The sequence below is a fragment of the Macaca thibetana genome, chromosome 16, assembly GCF_024542745.1.
Source record: "Macaca thibetana thibetana isolate TM-01 chromosome 16, ASM2454274v1, whole genome shotgun sequence".
Taxonomy (NCBI): domain Eukaryota; kingdom Metazoa; phylum Chordata; class Mammalia; order Primates; family Cercopithecidae; genus Macaca; species Macaca thibetana.
This window is the reverse complement of record NC_065593.1, coordinates 64,606,780-64,626,879: the sequence shown is the minus strand read 5'-3', so window position 1 is coordinate 64,626,879 and position 20,100 is coordinate 64,606,780. Positions and strand designations below refer to the sequence as shown.

The window sequence follows — 20,100 nt, the reverse complement described above, 5'->3', positions numbered from 1 at the left end:
ATAGAGCCTCCGGGACGCCCCGCCCAGGTCGTAAACCGCTGCCGAAGGCTCTGCGCGAGGCCTTCCTAGGGTTCGGGTGCAGGGACAGCTTTGGGGGGCACTTTTCTGACCCTGCGCTTTCTCGGGACCCAGCCTTTGTCCGCATCAGACGCCCCCCACTTTACAGCAGACGTACCCCCGTTCACCTCACGTTATTAGTAGGGGACCGACCTTCCAGGGGCCCAACAAAGGGTTGATCTGAAATACTAACGAGGAAGTCAAGGGTCCTAAACCTGTGGGGCTAGCTCCACGGTTTTTTTGTTTGTTTTTCTGAGAGGGAGTCTTGCTCTGTCGCCCAGGCCGTATGCGGTGCAACAGTGGCGCGATCTCGGCTCACTGCAGCCTCCGCTTCCCAGGTTCAACCGATTCTCTTGCTTCAGCCTCCCGAGTACTTGGGATTACAGGCACCTGCCACCACGCCTGGCTAATCTTTATTTTTAGTAGAGACGGGGTTTAGCCATGTTGGTCAGGCTGATCTCAAACTCCTGACCTCAAGTGATCCGCCTGCCTCGGCCTCCCAAAGTGCTGGGATTACAGGCGTGAGCCACCGCGCCCGGCCAAACTCTTTTTTTTACCACAATGCCATGGTCTCAGTGGATTGATTTCGTCTGTGAGTGGGGCAGTCTCAGTGGATTGATTTCGTCTGTGAGTGCGGCAGTCTCAGTGGATTGATATCGTCTGTGAGTGGGGCAGGAACAGTCCCTTGAGGACTACAAAGTGAAATGAATCTGTTAACTGCTTTGTGTAAGTCTAGCTGGTTAAGAGCTAATTCACACTAGAGTTGGCTTGAAACATGGGAGCTTCAGCGTGGTTTCCCCTGGAAAGATGATTTTGATCAAACATAGGTAATTAGGACTGTCCTCAGGACTTTATGTGGAACTGACATGGCTTACCTACTCCCGTCTAGAAAATGCTGAACCGGGCCAGGAGCGGTGGCTCACGCCTGTAATCCCAGCACTTTGGGAGGCCAAGGCGGGCGGATCACGAGGTCAGGAGATCGAGACCATCCTGGCTAACACGGTGACACCGTCTCTAATAAAAATACAAAAAATTAGCTGGGCGAGGTGGCGGGCACCTGTAGTCCCAGCTACAGTGGAGGCTGAGGCAGGAGAATGGCGTGAACCCGGGAAGCGGAGCTTGCAGTGAGCTGAGATCACACCACTGCACTCTAGCCTAGGCGACAGAGCAAGACTCTGTGTCCAAAAAAAAAAAAAAAAAAAAATTGGAGGACATCTAGCTGGTATCCACTGCAGAACTGCTTGCTTGCTTGCTGGTGGGGAGAAATCCCCACATATGTAAAGTTGGAGAACACTTTTTTTGACACACGGTCTTGCTGTCACCCAGGCTGGAGTGCAGTGGTGCGATTGTGGCTCACTGCGGCCTCGATCTCACAGGCTCAAGCAATCCTCCTGCCTCAGCCTCCTGACTAGTCGTGTGTCATCACACCTGGCTATTTTTGGTAGAGATGAGGTTTCACCATGTTGCCCAGTCTTGGAGAACACTTTAAAATGTTACTGCCCAGAACAATGGGGAGGTAGAAGAGTCTAACCTACTTTAGAGACTTCTTCAGAAAGAAACCCACTTCTCTCCGGGTCTTCATGTTTTAACTTGTTTTTGTTTGTTTTTTAAGGAGGTCTCGCTATGTTGCCCAGGATAGCCTCAAACTCCTGGGCTCAAGCATCCTCTTGCCTTGGCTTCCCAAGTAGCTAATTACAGGCATATCTGGCTATTTAACTTCAAATGACTCATCCAATCAGTGGGCAGGATTTATAGTGACAAAGAGAAAAGCATCTAACCAGAGAGAACACTGAAACTATCTCAAAAAGAAGACACAGTACACAGTGTTTCAAAATGTGGATATTGTTTACTTGAAGCAACAGTCCAGGATTGTGAAATACAACACACATTTTAAGGATGAGACTTTCCTTTCACGGTCAAGCACCAGCATCATGCACACAGCATCAAGTTATTTAAAAAAACACCCCTGCGGGATCCCGTTCCTGGATGAAGGCCCACTTCGGTGTGATTGCCTCCCTTGCTTCACTGCTCTTAGTTCCAGTCAGTTTCATTGTACATCCAAGCCTTCCTCTGCCTGAGAGCAGAGGCTCTGCTCATCAGCCAGCCAGTCTTGTTACTATCTGGCTACTTTTTAAGGTTGAAAAATAAAAGGCAGTTTCTTTGCTTTGCAGGCGGCAAGGCATGAGGCACAGGCCTCTTCATTGTTCACATGGCACAGGAGGAGGCTCTGAGCAAAGGCCACTGGCAAGTTAGGGCAACACCAAGGCGGCTCTGTGGAGAGACTCCCTGTGCTGAGGCCTGGCAGGAACGGTGCCTGGGGACTGTTCATGGTCTGACCAGTTGAGGCTTGGTAAACCCAAGTAAAGTGTTAAAAACCTCAGTACAAAAGATCCTCTAACACATCTGGAACCAAATTATTTGTTCTTAAAAACACAGTACTAAGTGTCACAAAGCTTTCCCTCCAATCTACTACTAGAAAACACTCATGCCACGGCCCACAGACCCAGGAGTCAGGACAGAGAGAAACCTGTTCTTCAAAAGAAAAAAAAGAAAAAAAAAAAAAAAGACAGCAGTACATAAAGTGCTTCTTTTTAATGAAACAAATCCAAGAGATGTACAGTCAGGCTCAAGTTGTGCAGTTCACAAGCATGGAGAAAACAGACAAAACGACAGCGTTCAGGACAGTCAGAGCTAACCCAACACGAGGCTGGACTTGCCGCCAGGGGGATTTCTTCTGGATGGCACTGGGGCCGGGGCCACCGGGCTGGGCACAGGCGCAGCAGGCACCGGCTTCTCTTCACTCTGCCCCAGGCTGCCTGGCAAGTCTGTGTCCACATTTTCTATGAAAACAGGGAATAGAAATAACACTCATAACGACAGCTATTTCCTGTTAAGATTAAGGATCTTTTTTTTGTTTGTTTTTGGTTTGATGGTTGGAAACATACCTAAAGGTATAAAGAAAATAACAGTCACCCGCCACGCTCCCACTGCACAGAATTCACCAGTGTTCATCTTTCCATATCTGTCACCTGCCACGCTCCCACTGCACAGAATTCACCAGTGTTCATCTTTCCCATATCTGTCACCCGCCACGCTCCCACTGCACAGAATTCACCAATGTTCATCTTTTCCCATATCTGTTGTTTACGTTCTTTTCTAAATTACACAAATACATGAAGACATGAAGATTTTTAAATAAGAACAGGGAACTCTAGCTCTCTGGCCCCTTCCAGCTTCAGGTGGGTCAGGCTCTCACTATTCCCAGAGCTCCCACTGCAAGTCCTGTGCAGCCTTCTAGTCCACTTGTTTTATGTATATTTATTTACATTTAGCCAGGTAACATGCAACATGTTTTGGTTACATTTAACATAAATGGTATCAACTTCCTTTTTTTCACTCTTGAAAATGTATCCATATTTACAAACAGGGTAGTAATTCACCTTGCTTATTAACTATTTTTTCAAATCTCTCACTTCACTGTCAAGCTTCATTTCTTTATAGTAATTATCCCATGACATAGGCTATTTATCCAATTCTCTGACAGCAAAAAAAAAACGAACAATCCAACCTTTCCAAACGAATTGTTTCTCGTCAGGATTGTTTCCAAACCGAGAAAAAACACTGATTCAAAGTGAAAAGTGAATGCAAAAATTCTGTATTTTCTATGAAAGGAAAATACTAAGAGTTTAATAGTTGACATATTTTTTTATTTTTAATTTTTTTGCGGGGGGTGGTGGTGAGGGATATTGAGACAGGGTGTCACTCTGTGGCCCAGGCTGGAGTGCAGTGGCTCAATCACAGCCCACTGTAGCCTCAAACTCCTGTGCTCAAGCAGTCTTCCTGTATCAGTCTCCCAAACAGCTGGGACTATAGGTGTGCACCACCACAACTGGCTATTTTTTTTATTTTTAAAAGATGGAGTCTCCTTATGTCACCCAGGCTGGTCTCAAATTCCTGGGCTCAAGTATCCTCCTTCCCATCTCAGCCTCCCTAAGTGCTGGGATTATAGGCATGAGCCACCTTCACCCTTCACACAGCCTAGTTTTCTTTTTTTTTTTTGAGACAGGGTCTTTAACCTCTGCCTCCCAGATTCAAGCAATTCTCCTGCCTCAGCCTCCCGAGTAGCTGGGATTACAGGCACACACCACCATGCCTGATTAATTTTTGTATTTTTAGTAGAGACAGGGTTTCGCCGTGTTGGCCAGGCTGGTCTCGAACTCCTGGCCTCAAGTAAGCTGCCTACCTTGGCCTCCCAAAGTGCTGGGATTATGGCATTAAGCCACTGCCTAGTTTTCTTTTTTTTTTTTCTTTGAGACAGAGTTTCGCTCTTGTTGTCCAGGCTGGAGTGCAGTGGTGCGATCTTGGCTCACTGCAACCTCCACCTCCTGGGCTCAAGCGATTCTCCTACTTCAGCCTCCCAAATAGGTGGGATTACAGGTGCACGCTACAACGCCCGACTAATTTTTTGTATTTTCAGTAGAGACAGGGTTTCACCATGTTGGCCAGGCTGGTCTCAAACTCCTGACCTCAGGCGATCCACCTGCCTTGGCCTCCCAAAGTGCTGGGATTACAGGTGTGAGCCTCCATACTCGGGCCTAGTTTTCTTTTTAATAGCAAGTTTATTTCAGTATGAACCAATCAAATTAAGTTGCATATTCTAAGATATTTGTACAAATATTTCATAGAAGCCCTTTTGCCTGAAAAGGCAGTAAGGGCAGTTAATAACGCTCCTATATTAATGGAATTTATTTTTTTTTTTTTTGAGACTGGGTCTCATTCCGTCACCCAGACTGAAGTACAGTAGCGCGATCTTGGCTCACCATAACCTCCGCCTCCCTGGCTCAAGCAATTCTCCTGCCTTAGCCTCCCAAGTAGCTGGGGTTATAGCCTCAGGTAATCCACCTGCCTCAGCCACCCAAAGTACTGAGATTACAGGTCTGAGCCACTGTGCCCAGCCAAGAAGAGGTCTTTAAACTAAAAATATATATTCTTGCTGGACGTGGTGGCTCACACCTGTAATCCCAGCACTTTGGGAGGCCAAGGCGGGTGGATCACCTGAGGTCAGGAGTTCGAGACCAGCCTGACCAACATGAAGAAACCCCATCTCGACTAAAAATACAAAATTACCCAGGCATGGTGGTGCGCGCCTGTAATCCCAGCTACTCAGGAGGCTGAGGCAGAAAAATCGCTTAAACCCAGGAGGTGGAGGTTGCAGGGAGCCAAGATCACGCTACTGCACTCCAGCCTGGCAACAGAGAGACTCTGTCAAAAAAAAAAAAAAAAAAAAAAAAAGTTTTTAAACACTTATTCTCAATTCATGTACTTACCTCATTACAGGCTAGAAACAAACCAACCTCCCTCTTCTGTGGCTGCACTATTTCTGACTGGACAGACATTTATTTTATTTGTTTATTTTTGATGCTTTGTTAATGTTAACATGCTACTGCTGCTTTTAACATTTCATGAATTTCTGGAACATTCTATGGAAGTAACATATAAAATGTTCTATACTATTTAACTACAAGCAAAAATAGAGTATGAAGCTTTTCAGAACAATAGCCGTCGCAATTATGAACTAAAACTCAGAGAAGGTCACCCATTAGTTTCCTATGGTTACATCCATTGTAAAAGAAGCAAGATGTCACGCCTGTAATCCCAGCACTTTGGGAGGCCGAGGTGGGTGGATCACGAGGTCAGGAGATCGAGACCATCCTGGCTAACACGGTGAAACCCCATCTCTACTAAAAATGCAAAAAATTAGCTGGGTGTGGCGGCAGGAGCCTGTAGTCCCAGCTACTTGGGAGGCTGAGGCAAGAGAATGGCGTAAACCCTGGACGCGGAGCTTGCAGTGAGCTGAGATCGCGCCACTGCACTCCAGCCTGAGCGACAGAGGAAGACTCCGTCTCAAAAAAAAAAAAAAAAAAAAAAAAAAAGCAAGATGAAATGCGTTGGCTCAGATACACAAGTCCTACAATAAGTGCCCCTGAAATAACCTAAATATAATTGTAAATATAAAAGAAAAACAAAACTCCACATTTAAAATATTCAAGATAAAGAGAATTCGGACTGAGACAACTTGTTAGTTCAAGCAGTTTCATTTCTGCAGGTGGGACATGGCCTCCTGCTATACATACAGGATCTACTGAAGTCTTCATTCCCTGTCTGAATCAAGCAGTTAAGGAACATTCTGAAGAACAAAAAATTACCTTGCAGTCCTGCCATGGTGGTTCATTTTCATAAAGTCCTCTTCAGATGAATCAAGCTCAATCCTACTAATCTTATATTTGTCTTACATGATTACTAGAACTGTTTTGTTTTTCATAAATACATAACATACTAAAGAAGAAGAAGAAAAAAGCACCTATGGAGACTAAACAAGCAGCAATAGGCCTTACTTTAAATATCTGTCCAGGCCAGGTGCAGTGGCTCACGCCTGTAAATCCCAGCACTTTGGGAGGCCAAGGCAGCCGCATCACCTGAGATCAGGAGTTTGAGACCAGCTTGGCCAACACGGTGAAACCCCATCTCTACAAAAGTACAAAACTTAGCCGGGCGTGTGTGCGCGCCTGTATTCACAGATACTCGGGAGGCTGGGCCGGAGAATGGCTTGAACCCGGGAGGCGGAGTTTGAAGTGAGCCAAGATCGTGCCACTGCACTCCAGCCTGGGCGACAGAGTGAGACTCTGTCTCAAAAATAAATTAAATAAATGTCGGTCCAGTCAGAAATACTCCAGTCACAGAGGAGGGAGGTTTGTTCGTTTCCAGCCTATAATGAGGTAAGTACAGGAATTGAGAGTAAGTGTTCAGAAACTTTTATTTATTTTTTTAGATGGAGTCTCTCTCTTGCCAGGCTGGAGTGCAGTGGTGCGATCTCAGCTCACTGCAACCTTCACCTCCCGGGTTCAAGCGATTCTCCTGCCTCAACCTCCCGAGTAGCTGGAATTACACGCGCGCACCACCACGCGTGGCTAATTTTTGTATTTTTAGTAAAGACAGGGTTTCACCATGTTGGCCAGGATGGTCTTGATCTCTTGACCTCATGATCCGCACACCTCGGTCTCCCAAAGGTGTGAGCCACCGTGCCCAGCCAAATGTTTAGAAACTTTTATACCAATTTGACACAGAAAGCTTTTGTCTGCTGAATTTAAAAAAAAAAAAAAAAAAAGCTTCAAATGAAATTATTTCTACCAAAATATACATTTTAGACACTCCTAACTTGTCTCTCTTATTTGGCACATCAGTAAGATAACTGAACAAAGACACCTCTATCTGAATAGAAATGATTCATTGTAAGCATCCAAGAATCAGAGCTGGAAGAAATAGAGCCGACCATCTAACTTGCCCGCAGTCAGGGAGGCTTCTCTGCCTGAACTGCCGGGACCTTCTCCCTCTTAAAAGATTTCTCAAGACGGAAACTCCAAAGTCATTCCTGTAGCCATTCCTGCGTTTAATAGCCCAGGAGGTAAAAGAAACTTCCTGTACATCCAAAGGGAATCTATCTTAAACTGAATTGGGGTTGACCTTTCATCCTCTAGATGTATCTTATTACTGTACCCCAGCCAGGCACAGTGGCTCATACCTGTAATCCCAGAATTTTGGGAGGCCAAGGCAGGAAGATCAACATGAACCCAGGACTAGCCTGGGAAACATGGCAAAACCCTGTCTCTACGAAAACTACAAAAACTGGCCAAACGCGGTGGCTCACGCCTGTAATCCCAACACTTTGGGAGGCCGAGGCGGGTGGATCACGAGGTAAGGAGTTCGAGACCAGTCTGGGCAAGATGGTGAAACCGTCTCTACTGAAAACACAAAAATTAGCTGGACACAGTGGCGGGCACCTGTAATCCCAGCTACTCAGGAGGCTGAGGCAGGAGAATTGCTTGAACCCAGGAGGTGGAGGCTGCAGTGAGCTGAGATCATGCCACTGCATTCTAGCCTGGGCAACAGAGCAAGACTCTGTCTCAAAAACAAAACTACGAAAATGAGCCAGGTGTGGCAGCATGCAGCTGTAGCCCCCACGACTAGGGAAGCTGAGGCGAGAGGACGGCTTGAACCCAGAAGCCAGGGCTGCAGTGAATGGCGATTGTACCACTGCACTTGTGGCCTAGGCAACAGTAAGAACCTGTCTCAGTAAAGAAAAAATATTATTGTGCCCCTTGTCATTTTAAGACAGATGAACTAAAAGTTGCAGCAGTCAACAACACAGAATATATCAGGTCAAAAACTTAAAAGGAAAAAGGCCAGGCACAATAGCTTACACCTGTAATCCCAGCACTTTGAGAGGCCAAGGCAGGGGGATCACCTGAGGTCAGGAGTTCAAGACCAGCCTGGCCAACATGGTGAAATAACGTCTCTACTAAAAATACAAAATTAGCCAGGTGTGGTGGCACATGCCTCTAATCCCAGCTACTCGGGAAGCTGAGGCAGGAGAATCGCTTGAACCTGGGAGGTAGAGTTGCAGTGAGCTGAGATTGTGCCACTGCATTCCAGCCTGGGCAACAGATCTAGCTCAATTAAAAAAAAAAAAAAAAAAAAAAAAAAAAAAAGGAAAAAACAACAACAGGTAACCACTGGGGGAGAAAAGAAAGGACTTAGGAGTTTGTGACCAGCCTGGCCAATGTGGTGAAAACCCCGTGTCTGCTAAAAATTAAATCAGCTGAGCGAGGCTGGGCACAGTGGTTCATGCCTCCCAGTACTTTGGGAGGCCAAGGTGGGTGGATCACCTGAGGTCAGGAGTTCGAGACCAGCCTGGTGAACATGGCGAAACCCCGTCTCTACTAAAAATACAAAAAATAGCCAGGTGTGGTGGCACACACTGGTAGTCCCAGATACTTGGGAGGCTAAGGCAGGAGAATCGCTTGAACCTGGGAGTCGGAGGTTGCATTGAGCTGAGATCACACCACTGTACTCCAGCCTGGGTGACAGAGCAAGACTGTCTCAGAAAAACAAAAACAAAACTGTGAGGGGAACTGAACAGGGAACAGATTATTAATTATGTGGTAGGACTAATGACACATTGTCGACATATTTCTCCAGGTTCCCCTAACTTCTAGTTATAGTAACTGGCCAAAATAATTGAATAAAGATTACCTGAGTGTTGCTAAATAAGGTCTGACAGTGAAAGTATTCAGAATATAGAAAGCAGTGGAACCACCCGGGCCTGGTGGCTCACGCCTGTAATCCCAGCATTTTGGGAGGCCGAGGCCTGATCACCTGAGGTCAGGAGTTCAAGACCAGCCTGGCCAACATGGTAAAATTCTGTCTTTACTACCAATAAAAAAAAAAATTAGCCGGGCGTGGTGGCGGGCCTTGTAGTCCCAGCTACTCAGGGAGGCTGAGGTAGGAGAATCACTTGAACCCGGGAGGCGGGAGTGAGCCAAGATCGTGCCACTGTACTCCAGCCTGGACAACAAGAGCGAAACTCTGTCAAAGAAGGAGGGGAGGGAAGAAGGAAGGAAGCAAGCAGTGGAATAAAAAAACCTAGATTTTACCTCCAGAAGTCTTTCCAGAACGGTACAAATAGAACACAAACAGTAACTAATACACACATCTTCGGTCCAATGCAAAAGTAACTGGTCCTATGATATTATCATATACATACATGGATGAAAATATACACACACAATCTGTTTTTGTCCATGGCTACTGGCCAGTAACTCCCATAGCCCTTGATACAGTCTTTTGTTATAATGGGGTGCATTAAGCCTCAGGAACAGCCCTCAGGAAACAGAATCTCTTTGTGACCTTCTGTCCTCCTTTTATCAGCCCAGGGCAGGACTGTAATCTGATGGCAGGTCAAAAGACCCTCAAGCCAGAGGGTTCTGCTCCATACCCTGGAGGAGGGAATGCTACGTGGAGAGGCCAAGAATCTGAACAGATGGGCCTTCTGAGTCTCCTTGTTCAGTCCACTGGTATGAAATCAAACCTTTTGTCTAATCACATTTCTGTACAGTTGTCAATCATGCTTATGTAATGAAGCCTCCATAAAAAACCAAAAGGGGCCAGGCATGGTGGCTCATGCCTGTAATCCCAGCACTTTGGAAAGCCAAAGCGGGTGGATTACTGGAGGTTAGGAGTTCAAGACCAGCCTGGCCAACATGGTAAAACCTCGTCTCTACTAAAAATACAAAATTAGCCAGGTGTAGTGGCGTGCATGTGTAATCTCAGCTATTCAGGAGGCAGAGACACGAGAATTGCTTAAACTCAAGAGGCGGAGGTTGCAGTGAGCCGAGATCATGCCATTTCACTCCAGCCTGGGCAAAAAGTATGAAACTTGGCCAGGTACGGTGGCTCACAGTCATAATCCTAGCACTCTGGGAGGCCGAGAAGGGTGGATCACCTGAGGTCAGGAGTTCCAGACCAGCCTGACCAACATGACAAAACCCTGTCTCTACTAAAAATAAAAAATTACCTGGGTGTGGTGGTGGGCGCCTGTAATCCCAGCTACTCAGGAGGCTGAGGAAGGAGAATCGCTTGAACCCGGGAGGCGGAGGATGCAGTGAGCCAAGATCGCACCACTGCACTCCAGCCTGGGCAACAGAGTGAGACTCCATCTCAAAAAAAAAAAAAGAGTGAATCTCCATCTCAAGAAAAAAAACCCAAAAGGGGCTGGGCATGGTGGCTCACTTCGGGAGGCGAAGGTGGGAAGATTGCTTGAGTCCAGGAGGTGGAGGCTACAGTGAGCCATGATTACACCACTGCACTCTAGCTGGGGTGAGAGCAAAACCCAGTCTTAAAACTCAAAAAAAACACCAAAAGGATGGATTCTGAGGACTTCTAGATAATTGAACATGTGGAAGCTGACAGGAAGGTGCAACAACTCATCCATGTGCCAGGAGGGTGGCACACCCCAACTCCAAGGTATGGGAGCTCCTGCACTTGGGACCTTTCCTTACCAGGCCCCATGTATCCCCTCACCGGGCTGTTGATTTGTATCCTTTCAAATATCCTTCGTAAAAACCCAGGTGCAATGGCTCATGCCTGTAATCTCAATACTTTTGGAGGCTGAGGCGGGAGGATCACATGACTAGCCTGTGTAACATAACATAGTGAGACCACATCTCTACAAAAAAGAAAAAAAATTAGCCAGGCATGGTGGCATACACGTATATCCCAGCTACTCGGGAGGCTGAGGCAGGAGGACTGCTTGAGCTCAGGAGTTTGAAGTTGCAGTGAGCTGTGAGGGCGACACTGCACTCCAATCTGGGAAACAGAGCAAGATTCAGTTTAGAAAAAAATGAAAAATATATGTATCATATATTCATAATGAACCTGTAAACATAAATGTTTCCCTAAGTTCTTTTTGTGAACCTCTCTAGCAAATTAAAACCATAGAAGGAGTCACAGGAACCCCAACTTGAAGCCAGTCAGTCAGAAGTTCCAGAGGCCCAGGCTTACAACTGATGGGAAGGAAGGGGCAGTCTTGTGGGACTGACCCTCAACCTGTTGAATCTGAGGTTATCTTCTGGTAGAGGGTGTAGAAACTGGATTGGAGGACTCCCAGCTGGTGTCCACTGATTGGTGTGTGGGGAGAAACCCCCAACATTTGGTCACAGGTGTCTTCTGTGTTGCTGATTGTTGTGGTGTGAAAAAAGAGGAAAAACACATCTGAGTGTTTTCCCCCTAAACAGGTCCTATAAGGAAGAACCCAGGCAATGCTCCCAAAGGCTCAGAGGCTTCTCCTCTAAACCCCACCAAGAAACACTGTGAGGCCGGACGCAGTGGCTCATGCACCCGGCTTATGGTGCCACGTGCCTGTAATCCCAGCTATTCAGGAGGCTGAACCAGAAGAATTGCTTGAACCCGGGAGGCAGAGGTTGCAGTGAGCTGAGATCCTGCCACTACACTCCAGCCTGGGTGACAGAGCCAGACTCCAACTCAAAAAAAAAAAAATCAACCAAAAAACAGAACACTGCGTAGAAGGCAGAGAGGAATCTGCTTCTTCAACCTTTCTGTGTGTCCTTGTGAGCACACCACAAAACATAAGGGTAGGAAAAGGCCTTAAGAGGAAGCTGCTGCTCTGTCTAGACCAGAGGGCTTGTGACTGCTGCACTTCACCGACTGCTACCGCCTGACACTTATAAACCTTGCGTTCATCAGCAATTCTTTAGCACTTATTAAAGAAATGCCAATAAATACTTCCAAGATTTAAGATAATTAAGTCAATGATCACAGCTCATTTCCACCTATAATTGGTAATATGGATGGTTAGCTGAAAAATTACATCTGCCCCCTAAATCATCATTTACAAAATCACCAAGCAGGTAACCAATGTCTTGCTGAATAAGCACCTCCCTATAAAAACAAATGAACTTTGTGAGCTGAGCTTGAAATGCTTATATTAAAAAGCTCTCTCTGGCTGGTGTGAGTTATCTCGATTGTTCATAGTTACAGATCAACCTCCTTGTTTTACTCTTTCCCCTCTTCTCTATACTGCACTTGGCTAGTCTGTAATAAATAACCACATAAATACAAAAAGCTCTCAGCTGGGCGCTGTGGCTCATGCCAGTAATATCAACACTTTGGGGAGGCTGAGGTGGGAGGATCACTTAAGCTCAGGAGTTTGAGACCAGCCTGGGCAACATAGTGAGACCTTATCTCTACTAAAAATAAAAAGAAATTAGCAAGGTGTGGTAGTGTACCCCTGTAGTCCCAGCTACTCGGGAGGCTGAGGTGGGAGGATCACTTAAGCCCAAAGAAGCCACAGTGAGCTGTGATTGCCCACTGCACTCCAGCCTTGGCAACAGAGAGACACCTGGTCTCAAAAAAAAAAAGTTCTCATTAAGTGTAACAAATACTGACCTGATTAATATGTGTGTGTGTGTATACATATATTTTGGTTTAGTTTATTTTTTTAAGGCAAGGTCTCACTCTGTCACCCATACTGGAGTATAATGGTGTGATCTCTGCCCATTGCAACCTCCACGTCCTGGGCTCAAGCAATCCTCCTACCTGAGCCTCCCGAGTAGCTGGACTACAGGCATGTGTAACCATGCCAGGCTAATTTTTGTACTTTTTTATAGAAACAGGGTTTTGCCATGTTTCCAGGCTGGTCTTGAACTCCTGGGCTCAAGCAATCCACCTGCCTCAGCCTCCCAAAGTGTTGAGATTACAGGCGTGAGCCACCATGCCCAGCCAATATATGTAATTTTAAAGGATTCTGTTTTTTTTTTTTTTTTCCCTTCTATTACATTTCTAGCACTGATCGCATTACTGGCAGATTAAAAATGTGACCATGTTTACTAACTTTCCAGTTTCATTTTTGTTCCTCTCCACCCAGAGTATGGCGACACTTGGGGCATGGCCAGGTTTCACTCCCCTGTCTCTTTCCCCATGATTTAAATCAAGATTCAGATCTGTCCTGAAACCATGGACAGAGCCAGAAATTTGGTCTTCAGAAGTACTCACCATGAATATCACCTTCTCCCTAGAAAAGAAAAAAATTCAAAAATTTACTTCCTATTTTAATTTTGGAACACACAAAACAGTCATAGTTCATAGCAGCTAACATCTACTGGAAACCAAATGTGACATTTCATTGTGATGCAATCAAGTACAGGGTCAGTCGGCTACCTCTGTCCAACTTAGGACAATGCTATGCAAAAATTCTGCATGATAAATTGCTCTAGTGCCAGTACCACATCTAAAACAAACAAACAAACAAAAAAACCCAACATTTCCTCTGATGACCTAACACCAATTAGCATTTCAGTGATCTTTTATTAGAATGGAAAACTGGTGAATCTATCCTTTCATCTCTCTCCTTTCCCCTCATCTAGTTGTGGAAGGACCCCTATCAGTTCCAAAGCCCTTCTCCAGTTCTCTCGGCACTCAGACAGGTGACGCCTCACTGTGCTCTGAGGGCTTTAGTGCTTAGTCAGGCAGGGTCTTTCCACTTTGCAGCACACACCCTGGGGGGCTTGGTGGCAGTACTCAACTGCAGACACAACTAATGGTAATGCCAGCACTAGTCTCCTGGAGTTCAACGCAAAGCAGTATCTGCAAAAAAACAGCCCCTGAACTCAGAAACACTTCAATATATGAGACACACAGGAAGTGAGAAAGAACCACAAGTTCCAAAAATCAATATGGGAGATAAAACAAATCCTAATGGTAAAAGAGATACAGAAACAGACTGAGACCATGTTAACACACTTCTATGATTTTACTATCAATCTTCCATTATCAATATGGCCTAGTCCCTTTCCTAACTACATCAATGTAAAATTCCAGTGGGAGAACTGAAACTCTTAGTACAAATTTCAGAATCATATTGACCTCAAAGCCTTTCTGGCCTCATGCTGTCACACTGACCTTCAGATCTAAGAAGTCTCCGGAGCTTGCTTCAGAGGAGTTCCTTCTCTGCAGTCCAGATGACTCCAAGTCTTCCCTGCCACCGCTAGACTTGGCACCTAAAAATCAAAATATACTTTCTTCAGAAATACAATAGAAAAACTCTAAAGCAAAACACTTCAGGCTGGGTATGGTGGCTCATGCCTGTAACCCCAGCACTTTGGGAGGCCAAGGTGGGCGGATCACCTGAGGTCAGGAGTTCAAGACCAGCCTGGCCAACAGGGTGAAACCCTGTCTCTACTAAAAATATAAAAATTAGCTGGATGTGGTGGTGCATGCTTGTAATCCTAGCTACTTGGGAGGCCGAGGCAGGAGAATCATTTGAACTTGGGAGGTGGAGGTTGCAGTGAGCCAAGTTGGCACCACTGCACTCTGCACTTCAGCCTGGGCAACAGAATGAGACTCTGTCTCAAAAAAAAAAAAAAAAAAACACACTTCAGCAATTGACGTTATGTGTTAGTCTCATATTATGAAATGAGGAAACAGTCTTAAGGAAGTTAAGCTGATCACTTAAACATTAACTCAGTCTGACTTCAGTCCTTACTCTGATACATCACATAGCCTCTCAGTATTTCCCATTTCTTTCCTCTCAGGCTAAGTCTAAACTGTTGTTTATTACCATTAAGCTAGATTTTGTTATTAGTTCAAAACCAGCTGTAGTTGGTTTTTCTTTTGTTTGTTTTTGACACAGGGTTTCACTCTGTCACCTAGGCTGGAGGGCAATGGCTCAATCACAGCTCACTGCAGCCTCCACCTCCCAAGCTCAGCAATCCTCCCACCTCAGCTTCCCGAGTATCAGGGACTAAAGGCACACTGCCACTACCACCAGCTAATTTTTGTTTTGTTTTGTTTTTTAGACACGGGGCGGGGGCACATGTTGGTGCCCAGGCTGCATCTGTGGCTGTTGATGCTGGGCCCATCCCTTTGAACAGTGAGCACAGATAACAAGAGTACCTGCCGACTTGGCCCAAGAAGCTTGATTTTCTTCAGGTGTCCCAAATATATTAGAGGCCATTTTGTTCTTCCTCACAGGTTGTTCTGTTGGTTCATCAAAACCTAACGAAAAATTGGATCCACCACCTGGAGGCCGCAAAACCCTACAAATAATGGCAAAACATCAACTTCAGATCATACTGAAACATTTCTTGGCATAAATCTTTTCAGACAACTTTCATTTCACTTTCCTCACCCATTCATCTCCCTCACCCCCACAACAGATAGCTGCTAACAGGAAAAGCGTCTACATTCAATGCTGGATGTTAAGATACTAAGTACTGCTTTATAATACTTGTAATAAGGTCATCGATCACACAAGGCAGCTCAAACAGTGTGGAACTCATCACAAATAACAGCCTGGTTGGTGTCCCCTTTTTGGAAATGGCAAAAGACCTAATGCACCTTACTCTACTGGGCTTGGCTGAATATATTTGCAAAGAAGTTTAGAAGCATTTCTTGTTATTATTCATTTAAAAATCGTTTCCAGGCACAGTGGCACACACCTGTAATCCCAGCACTCTAGGAGGCCAAAGCAGGATCATCATTTGAGCCTAGGAGTTCAAGACCAGCCTGGGCAACATAGCAAGACCCTGTCTCTATAAAAAAAAATTAAAAATTAGCCAAGTGTAGCGGCACATGCCTGTGATCCCAGCTACACTGGACTCTGAGACAGAAGGATCGCTTCAGCCCAGGAGGTTAAGGCTGCAGTGAGCTTTGTTCACACCGCTGAACTCCAGCCTGTGTGACAGAGCAAGACTGTCTCAAAATGTAAAAAGTAAATAATATATATATATATATTTTTTGAGACAGAATCTCGCTCTGTCGCCCAGGCTGGAATGCAGTGGCACACTCTCAGCTCAATGCAAGCTCCACCTCCCAGGCTCACGCCATTCTCCTGCCTTAGCCTCCTGAGTAGCTGGGACGACAGGTGCCTGCCACCACGCTTGGCTAATTTTTTGTGTTTTTAGTAGAGACAGGATTTCACTGTGTTAGGATGCTCTTGATCTCCTGACTTCATGATCCGCCCACTTCGGCCTCCCAAAGTGCTGGGATTACAGGCGTGAGCCACTGCGCCCAGCCAAAAAATGTATATTTTAAAAAAATCACTTCCTTCTTTTTTTTTTTTGAGACGAAGTCTCGCTCTGTCGCCCGGGCTGGAGTGCAGTGGCCGGATCTCAGCTCACTGCAAGCTCCGCCTCCCGGGTTTACGCCATTCTCCTGCCTCAGCCTCCCGAATAGCTGGGACTACAGGCGCCCGCCACCTCGCCCGGCTAGTTTTTTGTATTTTTTTTAGTAGAGACGGGGTTTCACCGTGTTAGCCAGGATGGTCTCGATCTCCTGACCTCGTGATCCGCCCGCCTCGGCCTCCCAGAGTGCTGGGATTACAGGCTTGAGCCACCGCGCCCGGCCAAAAATCACTTCCTTCTTATTTTCAACTAGATAAATAACTTGGGGGTCAGTAGCAGGCCCCTGTAGTCCCAGTCATTCTGGAAGCTGAGTCAGGAGGATTGCTTGAGCCCAGGAGTTCAAGGCCAGCCTAGGCAACATAGTAAGATCCCCATCTCTAATCATTTATGCACTTACACGCACATGCACACGTACATGCGCGCGCACACACACACACAAGTTGGCTTGACCAATTTAGAAGCCCAAGAAGAGCTGATGATAGTCTCTTCTATCTCAACCTCACTAAAAAGCCATTTACATACTTGTACCTCACTATTCTCACAATAAACTTAAGTAACTACCCATGAGGACAAAGTCAGTATGAGAAATTAAGTAGAAGATTCCATGGCATGGTCTATGTCAGTATTCCTTTGAACATCATCTATAGCTCTCTGTTCCAACATGGTAATATATTTTTTAACATTTCCAAATCTTCCTGCCATAGGTTGACCAATTTGTCTCCTCCTTGGAAAAACTCAATTTAACTCCTCATGCCACCTTTCAAAACAAAAAATGCAGGTGGTTTTATGGAAATACTTTTTTTTCTTTCTTTTTTTTTTTCTTTCTTTTTTTTTTTTTTTTTTTTTTGAGACGGAGTCTCCCTCTGCCGCCCAGGCTGGAGTGCGGTGGCCGGATCTCAGCTCACTGCAAGCTCCGCCTCCCGGGTTCACGCCATTCTCCTGCCTCAGCCTCCCGAGCAGCTGGAACTAAAGGCGCCCGCCACCTCGCCCGGCTAGTTTTTTTTTTTTTTGTATTTTTAGTAGAGACGGGGTTTCACCATGTTAGCCAGGATGGTCTCGATCTCCTGACCTAGTGATCCGCCCGTCTCGGCCTCCCAAAGTGCTGGGATTACAGGCTTGAGCCACCGCGCCCGGCCTCTTTTTTTTTTTTTAAGGCATAATCTCACTCTTGTTGCCCAGGCTTGAGTGCAGTGGTGCAATCTCTCGGCTCACTGCAACCTCCGCCTCCCGGGTTCAAGCGATTTTCCTACCTCAGCCTCCTTAGTAGCTGGGATTACAGGCACCCGCCGCCACCACAAACAGCTAACTTTTGTACTTTCAGTAGAGATGGGGTTTCATCTTGTTGGTCAGGCTGGTCTCCAACTCCTGACCTCAGGTGATTCGCCCACCTGGCCTCCCAAAGTGCTGGGATTACAGGCGTAAGCCACTGCACCTGGCCTAATTTTTTTTTTTTTTTTTTTTTTTTTTTTTTTTTTTTGAGACGGAGTCTCGCTCTGTCGCCCAGGCTGGAGTGCAGTGGCCGGATCTCAGCTCACTGAAAGCTCCGCCTCCCGGGTTTACACCATTCTCCTGCCTCAGCCTCCCGAGTAGCTGGGACTACAGGCGCCCGCCACCTCACCCGGCTAGTTTTTTGTATTTTTTTTCAGTAGAGACTGGGTTTCACCGTGTTAGCCAGGATGGTCTCGGCCTCCCAAAGTGCTGGGATTACAGGCTTGAGCCACCGCGCCCAGCCTAATTTTTGCATTTTTAGTAAAGACAGGGTTTCACCACGTTGGTCAAGCTGGTCTTGAACTCCTGAGCTCAGGTGATCCGCCTGCGTCGGCCTCCCAAAGTGCTGGGATTATAGGCATGAGCTACCGAGCCCGGCCAACTTTTTTTTTTTTTTTTTTTTTTTACTTTTTCTTTTTTTGTTGTTTTCCTACTGCCTGTGTAATTACAGAATACGGAAGGACTTTCTAACTACTGATTCAATTCCTTTACTGGTGATACGAGTGGGTCTGGTTTTGTTTCTTCAAAAGGCAGTTTGAATAAGAAACATTTTTCTTTCTTTCTTTTTTTTTTTTTTGAGACGGAGTTTTGCTCTTTTTGCCCAGGCTGGAGTGCAATGGCGCGATCTCAGCTCACCGCAACCTCCGCCTTCCGGGTTCAAGCGATTCTCCTGCCTCAGCCTCTCGAGTAGCTGGGATTACAGGCATGCGCCACTATGCCTGGCTAATTTTTTTGTATTTTTAGTAGAGACGGGCTTTCTCCATGTTGGTCAGGCTGGTCTTGAACTCCCGACCTCAGGTGATCCACCCGCCTCAGCCTCCCAAAGTGCTGGGATTACAGGCGTGAGCCACCGGGCCTGGCCATTCTTTCTTTCTTTTTCTTTTTTTGAGACGGAGTCCCACTCTGTTGCCCAGGCTGGAGTGCAGTGGCATGATCTCAGCTCATTGCAAGCTCCGCCTCCCAGGTTCACACCTTTCTCCTGCCTCAGTCTCCAGAGTAGCTGGGGCTACAGGCGCCTGCCACCGAGGCCAGCTAATTTTTTGTATTTTTGGTAGAGATGGGGTTTCATTGTGTTAGCCAGGATGGTCTCGATCTCCTGACCTTGTGATCTGCCCGCCTCCCAACGTAGTAAGATCCAAACTGCTGGGATTACAGGTGTGAGCCAGCACGCCCGGCCAAGAAACATTTTTCTAAGAATATATAGCACTTCTAGCTGGGTGTGGTGGCGCGAACCTGTAATCCCAGCTACTCAGGAGGCTGAGGTAGGAGAATCGCTTGAACCCAGGAGGCGGAGGCTACAGTGAGCTAAGATCGTGCCACTGCACTCCAGCCTGGGCAAAAGAGCAAGACTCCGTCTCTAATAATATTAATAATAAAATTAAGGCCAGGAGCGGTGGCTCATGCCTGTTTTCCCAGCACTTTGAGAGGCTAAGGCAGGCGGATCACGAGGTCAAGAGATTGAGACCATCCTGGCCAATGTCGTGAAACTCTGTCTCTACTAAAAAAGTACAAAAATTAGCTGGGCATGGTGGCATGTGCCTGTAGTCCCAGCTATTCGGGAGGCTGAAGCAGAAGAATCGCTTGAACCTGTGAGGCAGAGGTTGCAGTGAGCCGGATATCATGCCACTGCACTCCAGCCTGGCAATAGAGTGAGACTATGTCTCAAAAAAAAAATTAATTTTAAAAAATAAGGCTGGGCGCGGTGGCTCACGCCTGTAATCCCAGAACTTTGGGAGGCCAAGGCGGGCGGATCACCCGAGGTCGGGAGTTTGAGACCAGCGTGGCCAACATGGAGAAACCCTGTCTCTACTAAAAATTAGCCAGGTGTGGTGGTGCATGCCTGTAATCTCACCTAGTCGGGAGGCTGAGGCAGGAGAATCGCTTGAACTCGGAAGGCGGAGGTGAGCAGAGATTGCGCCATTGCACTCAAGCCTGGGCAAGAAGAGCAAAACTCCGTCTCCAAAACAAAAAAAAAAAATCAAGAAAAAGACACTAGTACCCAAACACCAGCGTAAGAGCA

The 20,100-nt window shown here is 46.4% G+C and overlaps 4 protein-coding genes across 9 annotated transcripts in view; 2 read left to right on the top strand and 2 right to left on the bottom strand.

Annotated features, from left to right (window-relative positions):
• ARMC7 (armadillo repeat containing 7) overlaps positions 1–15,851 on the top strand; it is a 43,136-nt gene extending 27,285 nt beyond the window's left edge. Inside the window, exon 3 of the mRNA XM_050764488.1 lies at positions 15,267–15,851. Within this exon, the coding sequence (XP_050620445.1) occupies positions 15,267–15,337 (71 nt within the window). The 3' untranslated portion in view covers positions 15,338–15,851. The remainder of the gene's footprint in view (positions 1–15,266) is intronic.
• The window catches only part of MRPS7 (mitochondrial ribosomal protein S7), a 172,036-nt gene that overhangs the window by 35,895 nt on the left and 116,041 nt on the right, over positions 1–20,100 (top strand). The window lies entirely within an intron of this gene.
• Positions 1–20,100, bottom strand: part of ATP5PD (ATP synthase peripheral stalk subunit d) — a 221,631-nt gene that overhangs the window by 107,940 nt on the left and 93,591 nt on the right. The gene's annotated exons all lie outside the window — the stretch shown is intronic.
• JPT1 (Jupiter microtubule associated homolog 1) overlaps positions 1,884–20,100 on the bottom strand; it is a 135,996-nt gene continuing 117,779 nt past the window's right edge. For all 4 annotated transcript variants that reach the window (XM_050764504.1, XM_050764503.1, XM_050764501.1 and 1 more), the window contains exons 3-6: positions 15,364–15,506; positions 14,371–14,468; positions 13,465–13,483; positions 1,884–2,897 (exon numbers count right to left, since the gene is read on the bottom strand). In XM_050764504.1, coding sequence (XP_050620461.1) covers positions 2,749–2,897; positions 13,465–13,483; positions 14,371–14,468; positions 15,364–15,506 — 409 coding nt within the window. In that variant the 3' untranslated portion in view covers positions 1,884–2,748. The remainder of the gene's footprint in view (positions 2,898–13,464; positions 13,484–14,370; positions 14,469–15,363; positions 15,507–20,100) is intronic.